Below are 20,597 nucleotides of genomic sequence, written 5' to 3'. Positions count from 1 at the left end.
ACAACAAGCCATTGTGCAGCCACTTCCAGAAACGCTGACATTCAAGGAATAACAAAAAGTCTCAACAGGAATATATATGAAACTCTTGTTAAATATAGATTCTCCTCATGTCTGACACAGCTGTCGTATAATCGCACCCGCTGCCTGACATCACTGTGAATAAGCCGGCGCTTTGCTCCCTGCTTGTGTTTCTTAACAGGAGTGGGGTTAACACAAACACCTCTGTGCAAACAGTGCTGTTACCTGTGTGTCGTCTGAGGACACAGCCATCCGTGGAAGGCAAGAGAAGCCTAATTAAAGAGAATGAGGTTGGATTTCTTATCCACAGTCACTTTCACTTAAATCCGTTCAGGGTTGTGACTTGTTCCGGCTGAGAGTTTATGTACACTGCAAAATGAAGCCAATCAGACAAGGTGACCGCTGCCTTAATTCTGTTCACGGCTTAAAGATTCTGACTAGCAAAACACATTTTCCACATCTCTGCTATACCTGCAACTTTGAACTGAACAGTATTATCTGCATATATTATGCAGATACAGTGGATGCTACTCATTGATCCTGCAGGGTTTTGGTCGTTTCTGTATTATATGTTACATTTTTTATGAGACTAAACTTTGCACAAAACTCAAGTTGTCATTTTGAATATCATGCAATCTACTGACAGCCTTGTAAATGAATAGTTCACCATGTCACACTATAATTAGTGAAGGCTATACACACATCACTGTTTAATTATCTGCGGCCTGGTTTTTTTTTTTAAATAAATACATTTTTATTCAGCAAAGACACAGTGACAGTTAAGACATTTAGAATGTTACAAAAGAGTTCCATTTCAAATAAATGCAGTTGTTCTGAATTTTTTATTCATCAAATAATCCTGGAAAATAAAATGCATCATGGTTTCCACAAAAATATGAAGCAGTACATCGGTTTAGAGCATTGGTATTCAGAAATGAGTGGCAAATCAGCATAATATAATGATTTCTGATGAATCACGCGTCTCTGGAGACTGGAGTAATGATGCTGAAAATTCAGCTTTTCATCACAGGAATAAATTACATTTCAAAATATATTCAAATAGAAAACAGTTACTTTAAATGGCAAAAATATTTCACAATATTACAGTTTCTGCTGTATATTTCAACAAATAAATGCAGCCTTGTTGAGCAGAAAAGTCTGACCTCAGAGTTTTGAATAGCAGTTTGAACTAAGCAAATAAGACAATTACTCAAATTCTCACCAATAACTAGTCAGACTCAACGACAGACAGACAGATCGACTTGTATTGCACTTTATTTTAACACAGGTCCATTCACTCTCATCGGCATCACTTAAACTTGAACTATTTACGATGTTTAAAAGGTTTGTCATTTCAGTTGACTATCAGCCTTGACTTCAGCTACTCTTATCCTCAAAGCCTCGATACTGTCGGATTTCATACTCAAGACAGCCTGGTTCATTTTCAAGGAAAAGGGGCTCTCTATATTTGAACATCTCTCCTGTAGGGTGAGAGAGCTGCTGCGGACTCAGATACAGCTGTGGTCAGATCGTCTCTACATCAAGTTTCTCAGCTAGCTCCCTGCCATCTGTTTCTGCAGACGTGATAACTCTCTTATGACACTCTTACAGAATTAACTTTCTGCCACACCTGCCAGTGACTGGAGAACATTTAGCCATAACTACTTGAAACTGGTCATGAAACTATTTCATACAAAAACAAAATATTTGTGCTTTTATGAGATCGGGTTGGTCTTTACCTGAAACAAAGATCTGAGATTTTCTTTAAAACACTGAAAAATGCACTGAAGATACCCAAAACTACTGTACAGTGTCCAGGGGACCCACAAGTTATTCAAACAATGTTTTTCTTTAAGGTCAAATGTTAAGAAAGGTAACAAACTCTCAAACTGAGCCTTTAGAAAGCATAAAATAGCTATTTGGATTAATGCAGAAAATCATCATGATATGATAGCCTGAATACAATTGGCAGGAGTAAACGTAGACTATGAACGAAACTACAGGACAGTCACTTTTACGTCACCATCATTAAGTTTTCAACAACCCTTTCAGTCTTTATTTAAAAAAAACATTTCCCCTTATTAACTTGGAGTTAGAGGAGTTTGCAAGAGTGTGATTAAAAACAAACAAGATTGTGAAATAGGGCTGGGAAAAACGATTATTTTTTAAACGATTAATCTAGCGATTATTTTTCGATACATCGATTAATCTAACGATTAATTTTTCCGGACCGATTCGATTTCGATTATCTCCCCATTAATTGACTAATAACAACTTATACATGTTGATTTACATATCTGAATGAAAAAAACATGAATTCCTTAACATTGCAATATATGTTTATTGCTCTTAAAATTACAAAATAAAAGACTGACTAAGAATGCATTACTTTGCACTTGTATAGAGATAGCATTCAATAAAACCTTGAAGCCTTGAAAACACATAGCTTACTGAAACAAGCTTACTGAACACATAGGGCCTAGCTTACTGAAAAAAAGTTCTTCTTTCAGATGAAAATTACAACAACTTGATGTCTAGCATTCAATAAAAAAGGTCACCCAAAATACTTGTTTAGAGCAATTGAAAGAATACAGTAACCAATGTAAACTTGAGGGCTTTAAGCTAATACAGAGAGTGCTTTCCAAAAAAAAAAAAAAAATTAACAGTGGGAGCCAGCAGCCTGTAATGGAGAAAAAAAAATCTCCGAATGCTCCACGTGAAACTTTGGCGTTCCGCCCTTTTTCTATCGTGTCTAATGATTTTGGTTAATATGCACGAGGGAGAGAAAGAGTGAGAGAGAGAGAGAGAGAGAGAGAGAGAGAGAGAGAGAGAGAGAGCAAGACAGCCCTCGTGTAGTTTGAAGAATGTGAGTGCGCGAGCGTGAAACTTGGGTGTTTCGCCCTTTTTCTATCGTGTTTAATGATTTTGATTAATATGCACGAGGGAGAGAGAGAGAGAGAGAGAGAGAGACAGCGAGAGAGAGAGAGAGAGCGAGAGAGAGAGCAAGACAGCGCTCGTGTAGTTTGAAGACTGTGAGTGCGCGAGCGCGCGTGAAACTTGGGTGTTTCGCCCTTTTTCTATCGTGTTTAATGATTTTGATTAATATGCACGACGGAGAGAGAGAGAGCAAGAAGCGCTCCTGTTGTTTGAAGACTGTGAGTGCGCGCGCAGCCGGGGCTCTCTCTCGTACGCGCCCTGTCACTGTCACTCACCGATCAAATAAGGCTTTGACAGCCGCCAAAAAAAAAAGATCAATGCAGAAAAACCCCTGGATTGGTTATATAACGTTGGACAGAATGTTGATCCGGCCATCGCGTATATTCAGCGCACATAAGGTAAACGTTTTGTAAACGTTTTTTAGAGAAATAAAAACAGGTCGACGAATCGATGCGCATATTTTGCGATGACCTCAACGCATTTTCCCAGCCCTACTGTGAAAGCATCTAGTGAGGAGATGAGTTTTTCTGTTTGGCATGATGATGTTTGATGTGCCTCTTTAACCCATTTGTTAGCTAAAGTAGTTTTGGAGACAAGTGAAACTTTAAGGAGGTTTTACTGGTGCATTTTATGTCGTAGAATAAAATGTGAAAATAGCATATGCTTGTGTTCACCATTGATCATTTCAGGCAAAAATCCATTGACTCTACCACGATAGAAATGGAAATGCTATAATGATTGCTTCTAGGTTTTGGCTAACCAAAATACATAATCTAAAGTTAAAGTGTGCAGTGTTTCAAGAATAGACTTTAACATAAATAGAAATTACCTTTATAAGGACTTCACCTATGCCTCATGTCAACTCCACCCTTGCCACTGACACGCTTAAAATAGACTCCTCTCTAAGACACTCTGGATTTTACACATGCATGCGAAGATTTGGGAAAGCATGGGTTTTGTTGAAAATTTACAGATATCATATGTACTTCATATAGCGTTAAAAACACAAAACGGTTATTTAATGCATTAATCCAACACTGATTTCACCATAAATGCCTTCAATTAAGATGTATTTCCTCCCGCTTCATGTGACATTCACACGTTTAACTAGGAAGGCATTCACACGCTCTCGCTAACACCTACTGATGTGGTCTCCACACTTCCTCTGAAGCTGACCGCACCATCAGTGTAAACTCCTAATGATCTAAACCCAGCAGTGTCACCACTGGCTTAGTAATTGTACGTTAGAGCGTAAAGTGCACACAGGCTATGTATATACCTCCAGCACAACCCGCTAATTAGCTGAGGCATTTTTGCTTTCCTTCTGTCTCCTAACGATGCCTGCGATAAAGCGGGGAAAAAGCCTGTACTGCCACTCTTGACTGCTAACAGTCACAAACAATTAAATTATACAGAAAAGCTGTTCCGCTCCAACTGTCTTTTAGTTTGAGATATAAACTCTTAGCTCTTCTTCGTATGGTTTCCTAATGGAATAAATCACCCAGAAATGAAAACTTGCTGGCAAATTATTCACCCATCTAAGATGTAGATGAGTTTGTTTGTTCATCAGGTTTGGAGAAATGCAGTTTCATCAATGGATGCTCTACAGTGAATGGGTGCCGTCAGAATGAGAGTCCAAACAGCTGATAAAAACATCACAATAAGCCACAACACTCCAGTCCAGCAGTTAACATCTCGAGTTAACCGAAAGCTTCGCGGTCATAAGAAACAAAAACCATCAAGACATTTTAACTTTAAACCGTCGATAAAATCCACAATTCAGAATAATACATTTCCTCAAGTGAAAAACTCCATTCCCTGTTGTCCTCTCACATCAAAATCCACCAACATATTTGATTAGAACCCGAACTAGATTTAAACAATGCATATTTTGTGCATATTTCTCGCTTGATTCAGAAGAGACAACTTTTTTCACTGGGGAAAGGAATATTATGGACTGTTAAAAACATATTAATTATAGATTTGTTTCAGTTCATGCATTCCCTGGGAATCAAACCAGCAACCTTTTCTTTCCTAATGCCATTACAGGATGTCATGACGTCAAATCCCAGAAAAAGAATAAGTTACTTGGACATTTTATTGTATAATGCACACACTCACACACCAAACATTCTTATGTAATTACTTATTACAAACATACATTTTTTAATTGAACACATTTTCAGTATTTGTGTGTGTAATTTACATTATAGAGCGGAACATGTATGAATTATACATTTATATTTACCACAGATCTTATTTTACTCATATATTGAGAAAACAAAATGAAAATCTCGAGAGAAACACACATTGAATAATAATTCCGGGTTTTGATATCGCAGAGCTCTATGCCATAGTATTTTTTTTCTAAGGACATAAACATGATCCATCTTATCTCTAAAAAGGTCAAAAAGACTCTCACAGTTTTGTACACTTTGAATCTGACTGAACAGTAAACATATTTGTCCATGTGGCCGACTATAAATGCTTCAACTCCAACCTCAAAAATACACACTCCACTTTGGGACCAAAATAAAAGAGGAAAACTGGTGAGAAATTTTCTGGTTTGTAGGTTAAATGAAGTGAAAGCAAGATATTTGTGAGAAAGACGTGCACCAAGATAAGAACAGAGAGAAATCTTTAAATAACAAAACGACTGGGGAAACATAAATGAAATAAACACAATAAAATTTACCAAATGTACAACACAACAGCTATACATAAAAACCTTAAAACAGCCATCAGATTCTCACCTCTTCAAGTGTAAATCAGTTTTGACAGGTTTCTCTATCATTGCACTGGAGACTGAATGAAATAGTTGTTAACTAAAAGCATAAACTTTGCCTGAGATGCTTTCTGAGGGAAAGAAGTAAAAATTGATGTCATAAAAATACAGTTGACATAAAGAGATATAAATATGAATGATGATAGACATGTTTTTTGAGAAATATTGTGATCTTTTTCTCGGGAGGAAAAATTTGAGAAGCCAAAAGAGTTTTAATTTGCAGATGATTTCATTACAGTCTAGGACAATTGAAAACTGAGATATTAAATATCTTTTCACGTCGATGACCCTCTAAATTATTTTCTGATGTTTTGATTTGATGCTTAACGTTTGAAGATTGCAGTTTTGATTACAGATTTTGGGGTCCCGGGAAGCCATAATTCGAGACAATTGGGACAATCTCATGATAAGTTTTTAAAGTTCATACTGAAATTATTTTTGATTGTAGATTTTGGTGTCTTGGAAAATATGGATAGAAACATTAAAATCTCCTCTGAAAATCTTAAGATGACACATATGTGGTTTTTTTTCTGAAGAAGAACAATTAAGATGTATTAACTTCTTAATTTTTCCTTTGGTTTAATACATTGGGAGACTAGAGACTTGAGCAAATCAGCACAGTCATTAGACATTAAAAGTCCTCTGAAAATCTCATTGTGTGGTCTTTTCCCCCTCAAGAGAAACATCTGAGAAGCATGAAACTCGAGTCTCCACTTTTCTCTTTATTTAATCTCATGGCAGTCTTGGAGAACTAATTGAGATATTCTAGAGATCTCCGTGTTTTTCCATTTAAATGCATACTCAGATGATCTGTTTTTGAGAGATTTTGATGATCAACATTTAAAGTTTATGATAAAATTACATTTGATTGTAGATTTTGGAAAATCGAAGCACAGCTTGAGACATTATAAGATGTCCTCTGAAACTCAGAGTTTCAGAGTTAAGGCTTTTTCCCCTCAAGAGAAACATACATCTGATAAATATGAAACTCAAGAGTCTTCATTTCCCCTCTGTTTCATATAATGGGAGTCTAGAAGAAACATCTGCAATACTACTGAGGTCTCAAAGGTTTTTTTCATTTTAAGTCCAAATGCATGCTCAGAGCATTATTCGTTTTGGGACAATTTTAGCAAATTTGAGCACAGCTGAGACATTAAAATACCCTGAATATGGGGTCTTTTTCCTCAAAAGGAAAATCTGAGAAGCATCAAACTCAAGCAGAAGCCTCATTTAATCTCATGACAGGCTACAACTAGCATTATAGATATTAAAGAGATATCAATCACAATTCTTCTTTCCTACAAGGCTGTTCTATTCCAGATATTCTCTAAATCGAAGCGCTGAGAGATTATCTGACAAGGCCATTGCTCCAGACTCACAAAAGAATACTCCAACTTAACATTGAGTGAAAGGCAACACAAAGCAAACAAACCACTGCCCGGCAGGCCTCCACTGCTATTCAAGGGAAATGTGTATTTCCCACACTGGAGCTGTCCAGCAGGGTCTGCCCGGCAGGGGTTTTGCCTCGGGGTGAACGGGGAGACAAGCTAGAGGTTACATCAACACACACACACACCGCTGTGGCATGTCACATCCTCACCGCCGGTTGCCTTGGCACTGTTAGCCTGCAGCTCGGGGCCAGGAGAGCAAAAAGAAAAACCCAGCCGTTCTCCTTCTGCACATCATGAACATCAGGGTCTTTCGTTTTTTTCTCACCAAGTCATTCATTACACATGGGTTTTTAAAAGCCTCTTTATCCCATTTACTTGGAATTATGATTATTATAATGAATAATGATCATTCCATGGTGCTGTTAACCTGTAATTATGGTGACGTTGATGAAGGACAAAGACGCTCATGGCGAACATCTGCGTTTAATAAATACTGACCTGATGAACGGCACCCTTTATTCACTCACTGTCTGTTTTATATGCTACTGATGCGTTTGACAGACAAAACGCTCCCATCCAGACAGAAAAATCAACTTAAGTAATTAAGATGGAAAGAAAACAAAGAAACACTGAATGAAAGAGAAATAAAGATTCATAAATACTGCAACAAATGTAATGCATTAACTAATGCTAACTTATTATGCAAATAATGAACGACGACAGAAGCATCATGTGAATGAAAGTGTGACAGAGCATCAGAAAGATGAGTAAGGAAAAGACTGCAAACGAATGAAAAAGAATGAAAGAGCAATAGCAAGCGAACAATTTAAGAAAGAACGAACAAAGAGAACCAACAAATAAAAATGAGACAAGAATGACTGTGCAACAATAAAAAGAATTTTAAACAAAATGAGAGAACCGAAGAATAAAAAGGACAGTGAAACTGAAAGAAAGAGCAGAGAACATAAGGAAAGAAAGAGCATAAGAAAGAAAGACAGAAAGCAAAAGAAATTGAGAACGAGCAAAAGAAAAAGAAAAAATGCAAGAGTAAAAAAAAAGAAAGAGCAAAAGAAAGTGAAAGCAAGCAAGCAAGAAAGAATGAACAACAGTTACAGAACAAGACAAAAAGCAAAAGAAATAGCAAACTTAGAAAGAAAAAAAGTACCAAAAAGAAAGAAACCAATGAAGAAAAAAAAAGAAATTAAAAATAAATAAAGGTGACAGAGCACAAAATAGGAAATGAAAAAAAGGAGGGCAAAAAAAAAAAGATAGCCAAAGAAAGTACTTGGAAACTTCTGTAATTTTCAGTGCATCACCACAAACTCAACAACTCTGCCATCAAATTTGGAGCACAAGACTCAAAAAGCAGAACAACTTTCATAAACCACCCCAAACCCGCATCACAATTCTGTCCACAACACACGTGCACAACCAGCGCTGACCGTCCCGTCCCGTCGCGTCCCGCAGTGATGAACAGGTGCAGGTCATTAGGCCCGACGCTGCCACCTTCCCCTGTAAGATGTGCACAAATCCTTGTTGTGGAAAAGGAAAGCATGAAAGTAGTTCTAATTACAAAATGTAAATATTGAGTTTTCCCACAATGGGAAACAGACCACCCAAGATGCAAAACAACCCCCGACCCCTTCCGTCCTGCTCTCCTTCTCTGTCTCTTTCTCTCGGCCGTCCTGTCAGCGAAACAGGAAAAGGAAACCTTTTGAGCATCACCAAACGTAAATGCACACATACCAGATGTACACAAGTGACCGCTGACATCACTACATTATTCATACGTAACAACCCACTAGACGTGACCTCCAAATGAAACCAAACGTAACATCTACTCCTCCCAATCTCATGCAAAAGCTTGCTAAATACCCAGAGGTTCAGTGAACGCTTTCAGAGTCACAGGTGAATGTCAAATACTTCGCTTTACAGTACTAAATACCTTTAAATGACCTCCATGAGACTGGTTTCCAGCTCTCTGTCATATGGAGCTGAGCAACATGTGGTCAGCATGGACCGAACCCTGAGAGTTGCCATTTTTTGACGTTTGTTTGTATGGAGAGTATGTCAGTGAGTGATGGGGAATGGAGGTGAATGAAGGCTCAGCTGGGAGCTCGATATGTCTTCATTCTGAAGACCCCGAAGACACTAAAGACACTTTGTTTCAGGGCATGCCTTCAGCCTCTTCCACCCAATAGATGCTGGGCTTGGTTCTACACTCTCAAAAATAAAGGGAGTTTGCAAAGCGATGCCATAGAAGAACCATTTTGCTTAAAAGTATTTTTTTAATATATTATTTTTCCATTAAATTAACCTATAGTGCAATGGAAGGATTCCATCGCTTTAAACAATAAAATTTCCAATAGGGTTTGTACAGCGATGCCATAGAATTCTCCTAAAAATAAAGGTTCTTTATTGGCGTTGAGGGTTCCGTGAAGAAGCTTTATCATCCATGGAAGCTTTCCATTCCACAACAGCTTCTTTATAGTTCTTTTCATAACTGTTCATTGAAAGGTTCTTTGGGGAACCAAAAATGGTTCTTCTATGGCATCACTTTAAAAGCCCCTTTTGGAACCTTTATGAAGAACCATTTTTGGTTCCCAAAAGAACCTTTCAATGAACAGTTATGAAAAAAACCATCTTAAAAATAAAGTTTGTTCTTTGGCATCTATGGTTCCATAAAGTCAAGTCAAGTCACCTTTATTTATACAGCGCTTTAAACAAAAAAGTTTGCGACAAAGCAACTGAACAACATTCATTAGGAAAACAGTGTCAATAATGCAAAATGAGAGTTAAAGGCAGTTAATCATTGAATTCAGTTATGTCATCTCTGTTCAGTTAAATAGTGTCTGTGCATTTATTTGCAATCAAGTCAACGATATCGCTGTAGATGAAGTGACCCCAACTAAGCAAGCCAGAGGAGACAGCGGCAAGGAACCGAAACTCCATCTGTGACAGAATGGAGAAAAATACAAGCTCAGTCGGGGTCAGTTCTCATCTGACCAGACAAAACTATAAAGAACCAATAACATCCATGAAATGCACAAAAGGTTATTTTTAGTAGAAAAAGGTTCTTTAAATTATCAAAATGTTCTTCTTGCTTAAAAAATTGTTCTTTTGTTCACTAAAGGTTCTTTGAAGAACCAAAAATGGTTATTGTATGGCATCACGATTTTGGAACATATATATATATATATATATTAATCTTAAGAACCCTTTTCCAATAGGAAAATTCAATGGATGTTAAAGATTCTACACGGAACTGATGTCATCTAAAATAAATAAATAAATATTTTTTTAAGGATGTATTCAGTTCTGTCAGCCAGTTGTTGATGTGACTGACTACTTTACTTTATTAACCTGCCCCAAAACAAGCATATCACATTGCTGTCTGTTTTTTGAAAACACATTTAATACACAGTAATGTAATTCCTATGTAAGTTACAATTAAGTAAATCTATATAAAACTATTTATTTATTTTTAGATGGGCAGGGGACAGTGCCTGGAATTTGAGTTGTAGGAGTTTTGGAACAAATTTGGACATCCTAAGTAATTTGGTTCAGCATTTTATGCCATCATGAAATGATTTCAATGCAACAGTCAGAAATTATGTAATGTAATAATTCCAGAGATGCATCAGTTGGATACTAGATCACACCAGTGGTGCACGACCCTGCGAACTCTAAACATCTTTATTCTACAGGTGCTTGAGAGGGATCTGCAGACGATTCCTACAAACCCCTCAGGTTAAGAAAACCCTTAGTGGTCATTTGTTTATAATTATAACTAAGAGTTATCTTAGATTTAGAAGGTTGTTGCAGCCATGCCCTGCCCTCTTGACTCAAGAATAATCTATTCTACACACATTTATTAAAAATAATTATCCTTTACTGGCATCTGTGATTCCATAAAGAACCTTTAACATCCATGGAACCTTTACATTGCACAAAATGTTCTTAACAATGGAAATAGATTCTTTGGAATATTAAAACGTTCTTAATACTAAGAAAAAAAAGGTTTTATAAGAACTGTTCATTAAAAGTTTTTTTGGGAACAAAAAAATGGTTCTAATACGGCATTTCAGTCGAATTTGGTCCCAAAATGAGACTGAACTCTAAATCATTTCATTTTAGAGCCACTTATTTGCATGCTAAACATCTGCATTCTTCCCCTCAAACATTTGACACCATGCATGTGCAATAAGCAAAAACGTACTGCCTTTAATGTAACAGAAAGACTGTGTAACGTTAACTGGGCTGGTTTCGTCAACATCTACCAAAAGTAGTGCGGTATATTTTACAGTTTGGTGCATTTTTATTGCAGTCAATGCGAAAATAAACCCATCACGAAATTCTCTAAACTTTATGATAAACATCTGCACAGTATAAACAGTTCAAAGATGCTAAAAAATCCTGTTTAAGTCTACTTCAGCGCAGTTTGGGGAAACTGCATAGCCTACCTTAAGTTTTTCTTACTGAGCACGAATCATCAAATACTTATTTTTTTCCCCCAAATCATTCCTCAGCCAAAAGGCATCATGGTTAAAGGGAAACTTACCTTGCGGGTTTCTGCTGGCAGATGCGCTGATGGCTGACTGCTGGACAAAGAGCATCAGAGCGACGCTGAATAATCCAAAACCAGACATGAACATCATATTACACACCTTGAACCTTCACAGAGAGGGGCAAACAAATCAAAGCAAGACAAAAGAGTCCAAACGTGTATGAAGCTTTATTCCTGGAGCTGGAAACGGAGCGTCTGTTGAATGAGAAAGGGAGAGAGAGAGAGAAAGAGAGAGTGCGTGTGTTTTATTTCTAGGTTTAGCGGAGATCAGGAGGAGAAACACGCTCGAGCTCATGGTCTTCAGTCCTGCTGGAGACTCACAGAGAGAGAGAGAGAGAGAGGGAGGAAGGGGGAGGAGAGACCTTGGTCAATTAATCTTTATTGGTAAATTTATAATTGATAAAGTTCTACAAATAATCAACGCAAATACATTAATTACGCGCGGTTATTGCTTTTGCTAATTATTTAAATGGAAGAACACTAGAAAGTATAAAACTAAACTTCTTATACTAAAAACGGCTAAAAGGCTTTTGGCTGCATTGTTAAATGTGTTAATAAACGCATATTACACTATAAACTGTCTAAAGTTGTTACTGTACAAGCACAGTAAACTATTTCTATAAAAAATATCATTGCACTACTGTTATTTTGAATAGAATATTTTTGCACACTCATCCAATTGTATTTATTACCACTGTTCTCACGTTCCTGCTGTTCATAATGTATACTCCTTCATTGCTCTGTTCATAATGTACATACAATCTCTACATTGCATTCATATTTATATTCTGTATATACTCTGCTCAATATTGTATATAGCAACTCCACTGTACATTCTTTATATCATAGCTTTACTTTCTCTGCACTTTTATGTATATAAAACACTATATTCTTGCACTTCTGGTTAGATGCTAACTGCATTTCATTAGCTCTGTACTTGTACTCTGTATAATGACAATAAAGTTGAATCTAATCTAAATCTAATATGTTTATTTCTAAAGAGCTGTTATTCATCCAGTGGTAATCATGCTGAGAGTCTGCTCAATCAATTTATTCAGTTTTAATGGTTCAATAACCAATTGAGAAGAAATTTAATTTTAATGGAATAGTTTTAAAGTTGCTGATAGTTTACTCATCCTTGTGCCATCCAAACTGTAGATGAGTTCATATCTTCATCAGTTTGGATAAATGTAGCATTACATCACTTGTTCACTAATTAATCATCTGCAGTGAATGGGTGCCGTCAGAATGAGAGTCCAAACATCTGATAAAAACATCCCAATATACCACACCACTCCAGTCCATCAGTTCACATCGAAGCAAGTTACATGAAAATATGATTCCATGATATATAATAACGCTTCCTCCAGTGAAAAAGTCTTATTTATTCAGTAAATGGCGTTTAATCTGTGCATACATTTCTCTCCTGATTCAGACGAGAGGTAATGGTTTGAAAATAAATATGTCTTAATGATGGATTTGTTTCTTATAAACACTGATGGACTGATGGAGTGGCTGTGGATTATTGTGATGTTTTTATCAGCTGTTTGGACTCTCATTCTGACGGCACCCATTCACTGCAGAGCATCCATTGATGAGACACTGATGCAATGCTATATTTCTCCAAATCTGAAGAAGCAAACTCATCTACATCTTAGATGGCCTGAGGGGGAGTAAACTATTCGTTTAAATCACTGCACAAAACAGCAGTTTCTCACAAGAATAGCAACACATTTTGCTTCACCAAGTGCACAGACGAGTCTCTCTCTTTCTGACCTTGCAGGAATTCACAATCAGCAGCGGGACGGGCGGCGGGAGAGCGGGGGGTTGCCATGGAAACAGCTTCCGTCGGGCACCAGAGGTCAGACGCTCCGGGAGCCACGTGCAATTCACCGATTCCCTCTCATTCAACTCCTGAAAGTATGTGCAGCCGAGACACGTTGAGCAACTCATAATTGATCCTCGGTTACATATTTGGGCTGCATCTCGCAGATTCGCATCCCGAAGGCATTTGCTTTCCAGCTCCTCGTGCACAGCATCCCACGTACTGAAAGATCGTGTCAGAACAGGCCTGTTCAAGCACAACATAATGATTCAGGGTTTCCTACAGACGACAATTAACCCCTGGAACAATTAAAACAACAACAAAAAATGCCAGAAGTGTGATATCATGCATGCTTTAACCTCCAAGAAAAACCCTGGAAAATTACACTTCTGGATGTAATTTTCTTGGAAACTTTAGTCACCCTTGTCTGTAGGCTCCTTCACGACTTCAGACACCTGGTGCGATTTCCGCTCGCGTTTACCTCTGGCCTTTCCTCCGCTTTCATAACAGGGAACCACAGCTTTTGTCCTGGAGAAAGTCAGTCTCATTACTCACACATCCAAAGAAAGAGAAATCAAATCACAATAGATTTTCCCCCCTTTCGTCTTCTCTGGTGTGTGTTCAATATTGCCAGATAATTGTTTGGGACATTCCTCTGGATCTCATGTTTTAGCTCGAGGTCAGTCCTCCGAATAACAGAATCCATGCTGTCATTAAACATACAGTTTTTCTCCAGACTTAAACACCAGTACAGTTCAACAAAGGCAGGCGGAGGCAAGCTTCATCCTGTCCCTGCTCCATCATTACTGCGCTCGACGAACTTACTCTTTAAGTTTTTTTTGTTTTTGTTTTATGAACTGCTTGGTACTTCATTGATTCGCATGACTTCACCTTTCTGCACTGTAATATTCTCGACATTGTGAACCTGGATGCGAGAACTAGGTCACGGCTTTCAAACACATTTCTTTCAATGCCGAATCAAATTCTGGTCCTCACAGACACATTATTTAGAAAATGGATGAAAGCATGCTTCATTTAGCTACTATGCATGCTACCGTGGAAAACTGACGATATGCTAATTTGAGACTAGAGTAAGGTTAGATGCATCTGGGTATGTGTAGCTGATAAGTACATTTCTTGTTCTGCGCATAAATAAGTCTATTTGAGTAAAACAATAAAACAGTATACAAGTCTAAAGAATATATGTCTAAAAGTCTAAGTCCTCATGCATATAAAGCTGTTTTTTCAGCATCATTACTCCAGTCAGTGATTTTTTTCCCCAGGATACTTTGATGAACAGAAAGTTTAAAAGAACCGCATTTATTTGAAATAAATATTTTGCATCATTACAAATGTCTTTACTGTCACTTTTGATCAATTTAATGCATCCTTGCTGAAAAGTATATATATAAAAAAAACTTTTACATTTTAGTAGACGGTCTTTTTTTTTTTTTTTTGCTCACAGATGCTTTTTATAACATCTTAAATCTTTCTATTCAAATTTATATCGTTTCCCTGATCATATAAACTGTAACTAAACATTTTACAATAAAAAACACTGGGCATTTCAGACTTTTTGACCCTGTTCACGTATTTTCACGTATTTTCCCATTCGTCACACAAGTCGACTGGACCACCCAGTGGACAGATGTTTTGTAACATCAGGCTGGAATAATCTGGATATTTTGATTGTCTTGAAAGCTTCATCAACCTGGATATGCCCACACAGTTCTTGCAAGTGTGAGTCATGCAATTAGACTAAACCAAGCTCAGTCTCACTGCATCTCAGAAAGAGACACAATTCCCTCTTGATCTGCTCGATGGGCTTCTGAAGGGCGTGACTCAGCTGACTTTAATCTTTCAGAAGAGAAACAGATTTACAAGATCACGGATTGATGTAACCTGATGAAACTCCAGGTGCGCTCTGGGGACATCTAGAGGTCAAGATGAGCAGCACAACATACAACTGATGACGAAGATGATGATGATGATGAGTGTGAGATGAAAGTAACACTCTGTCTTTGTTTTAAAGCCTTTTGCAGTCTTCGGCATGGTTTCAATACTAGTACTTCATAGTGACCATATCTGTTCAGCTCTTCAAAGAAACTCCATTAAAACACCATCAAATAAATCTTATATAGATGTACGAATATTCAGGATTAAAACAACATTAAAGAAGCTATAGATCTGAGTTTGGTGGATATTTATTATATATACTGTCATTCAAAAGTTTGGGATCAGTATGATTTTTTATGTTTTTGAAAGAAGTCTCTTCTGTTCATTAAGGCTGCATTTTCTTTGACTAAAAAAAAAAAGATAAAAACAGTAATATTGTGAAATATTATTACAATTTAACATACTGAATTGTATGTTATGTTAATAACATATGTTAATATAATGTATATAATATCATTTAAAATATGATGCAAGGCATGTTCTAACATTTATAGATTACCTTCTTTTGGCCAAATTCACAAATTCAGCATCACATATATTATTTACAGAGAAGACAATGCCAGCATCCAACGTGCAACTTCTGTAAATAATAATAATAATAATAATAATAATAATAATAATAATAATAAATGTTCATATTTGTCATTTAAATAAATAAGCTTAGTTCAATTAACAATTGACTACTTTAGCAAATTTTTTGCATGATGATTTTATTATTACTGAAATATTACATTAACATAAAATATTATATATGGAACATACTAATGGCAAATTCAAGTCAAATGTGATTATTGTTGTTAACTAACAATAAAACTAAACCCATAAACAAAATATTTGTTACTTGAAATAAAAAAATAAAAAAACAAACTAAAATACAATAAAAACACCAACTGAAATAAGTTAACAAGGCAACCTTTCTCATTTTTGTTAAAAGTATTAAAATAGCTGAAAGTAAACAAGATAAACCTAAAAAAAATGAACAAATACTATGTAGACACATAAAACTGACAAAAACACAAAACTTTAAAGTAAACAAATATATAAAAATAAAATCTAATTTGAAATATTACATTTCAATGAGATGCACCCTTAGAGGGCAGCTTTTTTTATGAAGGCAAACCAAAATAGCTTCTAAGAGACAGATTTGTCTCTAAAGGCTCTCAAATGAGCCAATGAACCAAAGAACGCATCTAAAAACAACCTCCTGGTCACTGTGTTGCACTCTGGGGCTTGTTTTGTGATGACTGTGTTTAATCTGCGTTCATATGGAGGGGAATAACTGAAGATATGAGCTCAGGAGGTTATTGTGGTGACTGCCCTGGTGATCAGCTCGTGTTTTAAGTAGGTTCTCATGAAGTCTTGGCCTACCTGCAGCATGAGACACTTGAGCCTGCACAGATCATATGGGAGTGATATGAAAATCATCCCATGACAGACAGCATTCCCGGTCTACGAGCTAACACATCTCTCCACAGGCCTTGAACTATTAGATAATAAATAAAAGCTGCTATAGGGTTAAAACAACCCCCAATTACTTCAAACACACAACTTTTCTCCAAAGGCACGCCCTCCAAGGATATGACAACCAATCAGATATCAGCAAACCCTAAGGCAGTTAACTTTGGCGTAGCGCCCCTGCTGGTAGATGACAAAACTACACCATTTTCCATTTATTTCATCATTCAAAATAATGCGATGTAGAAAAAATATAGAAAAAATAATTTTTTTTTTCTGTTGTGGCCAATAATATATAATATTAGATTATTTATTTAACCCAGAATTACATACATACACAAACAATTTTTTGATAGTTTTGGTCAATATTTTGAATTTGTTTTTATTTTTTTAAATTCCAATAAAAAAATAATTTCATGGTTAACATTTTTATTCGTTTTTGTAAATGTGTCAGTACACTTTTTTATTACTTTTTAAATTATTTTATTACTGTACATCACATTAAACTAAATGAAAATGATATTCCACTAAATTAAAAAAAAAAGTTAGATTTCTAAATATTGCTTTAATTCATATTTTGAATGTTTTCTTTTTCTCAATTTTTTAAATACTTTATTTTATTTTTTTACTTTAGTGTGTCAGTGTAGTTTTTACTTCCATTTTAGTTTTAGTTATTTTAGCACATGTAAAACTTAATTAAAAGGCTAAATGTTGATTATGGAGGAGGGCGGGGGGAAGAATACATTTTTGCATTTTATATCGAAATGTTCTTCCTTTTATTTAAAACAAACATAAAATGAAATTATTTGCATGATTTCACTGCTATTAAAATGAGATGAGTAGATAATGCACCTTCTCACATGAAAAGTATTTGGTTGGAATTTGGTTGATGCAGACTATCATTGGCTCTGAATAAAATATGCTGTCTATTATTCCCCCAGGACATAGTTTCCTTTTCCATATCAACAAACAAACAGTAAAGAGCAAATAAATCAGCTTGGATTGGGACTCAACTTCAGGGAAAAAGATGTGATGAAGACATGCTGTTTCGATGTGTAAAAAAAAAAAACCAACAAAAAAAAAATATGGATGTTTATATTCAGGTTACTGTCAAAAGAGTTATTCTGTATTATAGAAAATGGATTATAAACTCTTTGTTATTGTCCTTTTGCATTATTGGTTAACTATACTTTCCTGTTCGACACTGTTAAGCTGCTTTTACACTATCAGTATTGTATAAAGTGCTATACAAATAAAGGTAACTTAGTCCCAAATATACTTTATAATCATAGCAGTGTCATCATGCATCAACATGACCCCGGTGAATTGCAGAGCTGGTGCAAACACTTTCATATTATTCTATGTTCTTGCTTTCTTAACCCTTGCTTTCTCACTGCTCTCATATTTCTGTTGTGTTTCTGAATTCTACACACAGCCCCTTTAGGATGAATGGAATTGCTAACTGGTAGATTAAAGTAGCTTCTGCTGTTTAATTACTGAACACCAGCGACCTAAAAAAACTACTTGTCTTCATCCATCATTAAAAGAAGAGGTCTCAGACAGCTCTGACCTCTAGAAACCGACCATCTGGACCTCTTGTGATGGTTTAATCACTGGTTTTATATGAAGTGACTTACAGCTCACTTTGCAAGGACGATCCCCCTGGAGTTACCTGAGGTGGACCGCTCAAGGGCACAATGGTGAAATATCACAAACCAATCTTTGGGGGTTTGAACCTGCAAACTATGGTTGCATTCTCTGCAGGGTCTGTGGTCGTCTGGTGCATGTTAATGCCAGTGTCAGACAATATTTTTTAAAATTTTCAAAATGATTATGTTTTGGAATATCATATAAGCATACTACTCTTTACTATATACTCTCTTATTATTGCAGCAGTGTCTATAGTTTGTACATTATACGAAGCATGCAAAATTTCCATTCATGGGCTAAATTTGGAATGGAGTAGTATGAGATTTTTTTTTTCATGTCAGAAATGGTATTCTAAATAAAATATTAACATTAGATGAAAAGTTTAATATTTAAAAGAACATTAGAAATGTTGCCTTGGAAAATAAGTTCATGCATTAAAATTACTAAAAAATAAAAATCTTAGTAAAAGTGACAAAATAAAAATTACGAAACAAAGATGTGTGTGGTGGGGGGGGGGGGGGGTGGACTAATAAAAATAGAAGAATTAAAAAATAAATAAATAAAATGAAAACTAAAAATATAAAAAGTTTACTTTATGGAATACTGTATCCTACACGGTGTGTATTGGATTAAAAACGTAAAATTTTTTGAAATGTTGCTTTGGCAAACTGAAATATGTTTAGGTACTAAAATGACTAATACTGGACAAAAGCACGTAAAATAACTAAAACTTTACAATTAAAACCAAAAATATAAAAAGCTTACGGCATGGAATACTGTATCACAGTGTGGGTATCATTCACTAAAACTATTAAAATAGTTATTTGAAATATAGCTGAAATAAAAGAAATAAATCTAATAAAAAAATTAATCAAATCAATTATCTTATATATATATATATATATATATATATATACATATATATATATATATATATATATGTGTGTGTGTGTGTGTGTGTGTGTGTGTGTGTGTGTGTGTGTGTGTGTGTGTGTGTATTCCTGTAATTTACTGGCAATGGCCCATTTTAGCAAGCTACACAATTTCCTTTTGGTATGTGACATATAATGCATTGACTTTACCACAGATATTATTCATTGATTAAAGCTCCAAATGTTGGTATTTCATGAAGCCCCGATAACCACAAACACACCAACATAAAGTCTTTTAAACCTGCAACATGACTGAATGTTAAACAATAAGTCTTTCCTTTACTCAAAACCTTTAATTAACGCTTAATTCAGACATTTACGCTGACAATCATGAACCATGCAAAGCATGCTGCAAACTAAAAATACATAGTTCTTCAAATACTAAAAATTCAATAACTGTTTCTTCTGTTCTTTTAAGTAGATTGAAGAAGTAGGCATCATTTGTGCAGATGAATAAACATTTCCACTAGAGGGCGTCACGGGATTAAAAAACTGCAGTCTTGCATAGGGCCCTCATAGAAACATCTCGGGTATGTTTTATCAGTTCTCATGTCAATTGGGATTCAAAATCTGCTGACTTGAGTCACTTCTGACTCATCTTTCGCTCTCTGGAGGCACGTTCAGTCATTCCAGAGAGTCTGACATAACTTTTGAAAACTCCGTCATCTTGTCCATTTCCCTATACCTCATTGTCTAGTGCTCATATGAATGATTTTATGACGACTGTGAAATTATTTACTGTGGGCTGAATGAAATAGCATAGACTTCTTCATGGCTTGTACTGGTGTTTTTTATAGCATTGCTAACATTTCTGACAGATAATATCATTACGTTTGCCTTTACAAATCCTATCTGTGGGATATTTTTGATTACTGTCAGTTTAAGAGCCGACGATGCAGTATTGCCAGATATTGCTATGAAAATTAAACACCAGAATAATAATAAGAATAACCAGAATTTTTTTCTAATATTTTGTAAATAAGATATCGCTAACCCTAAAATGCAACTTCAAACTTTAATACTTTGTAAAGTGTCGAATTAAGTGGAAAAGATAAGTCCACAGATGCTTATAAAAGCTGGA

General features: G+C 35.8%; 1 protein-coding gene across 2 annotated transcripts in view; it reads right to left on the bottom strand.

Annotated features, from left to right (window-relative positions):
- The window catches only part of LOC132129493 (signal peptide, CUB and EGF-like domain-containing protein 3), a 113,674-nt gene extending 101,715 nt beyond the window's left edge, over positions 1-11,959 (bottom strand). For both annotated transcript variants that reach the window (XM_059541117.1, XM_059541118.1), the window contains exon 1: positions 11,693-11,959. In XM_059541117.1, coding sequence (XP_059397100.1) covers positions 11,693-11,789 — 97 coding nt within the window. In that variant the 5' untranslated portion in view covers positions 11,790-11,959. The remainder of the gene's footprint in view (positions 1-11,692) is intronic.
- Between the last annotated feature and the right edge of the window lie 8,638 nt (positions 11,960-20,597).

This window comes from Carassius carassius, chromosome 46 (assembly GCF_963082965.1).
Source record: "Carassius carassius chromosome 46, fCarCar2.1, whole genome shotgun sequence".
NCBI lineage: Eukaryota > Metazoa > Chordata > Actinopteri > Cypriniformes > Cyprinidae > Carassius > Carassius carassius.
This window is presented reverse-complemented; position numbering and strand designations above follow the sequence as displayed.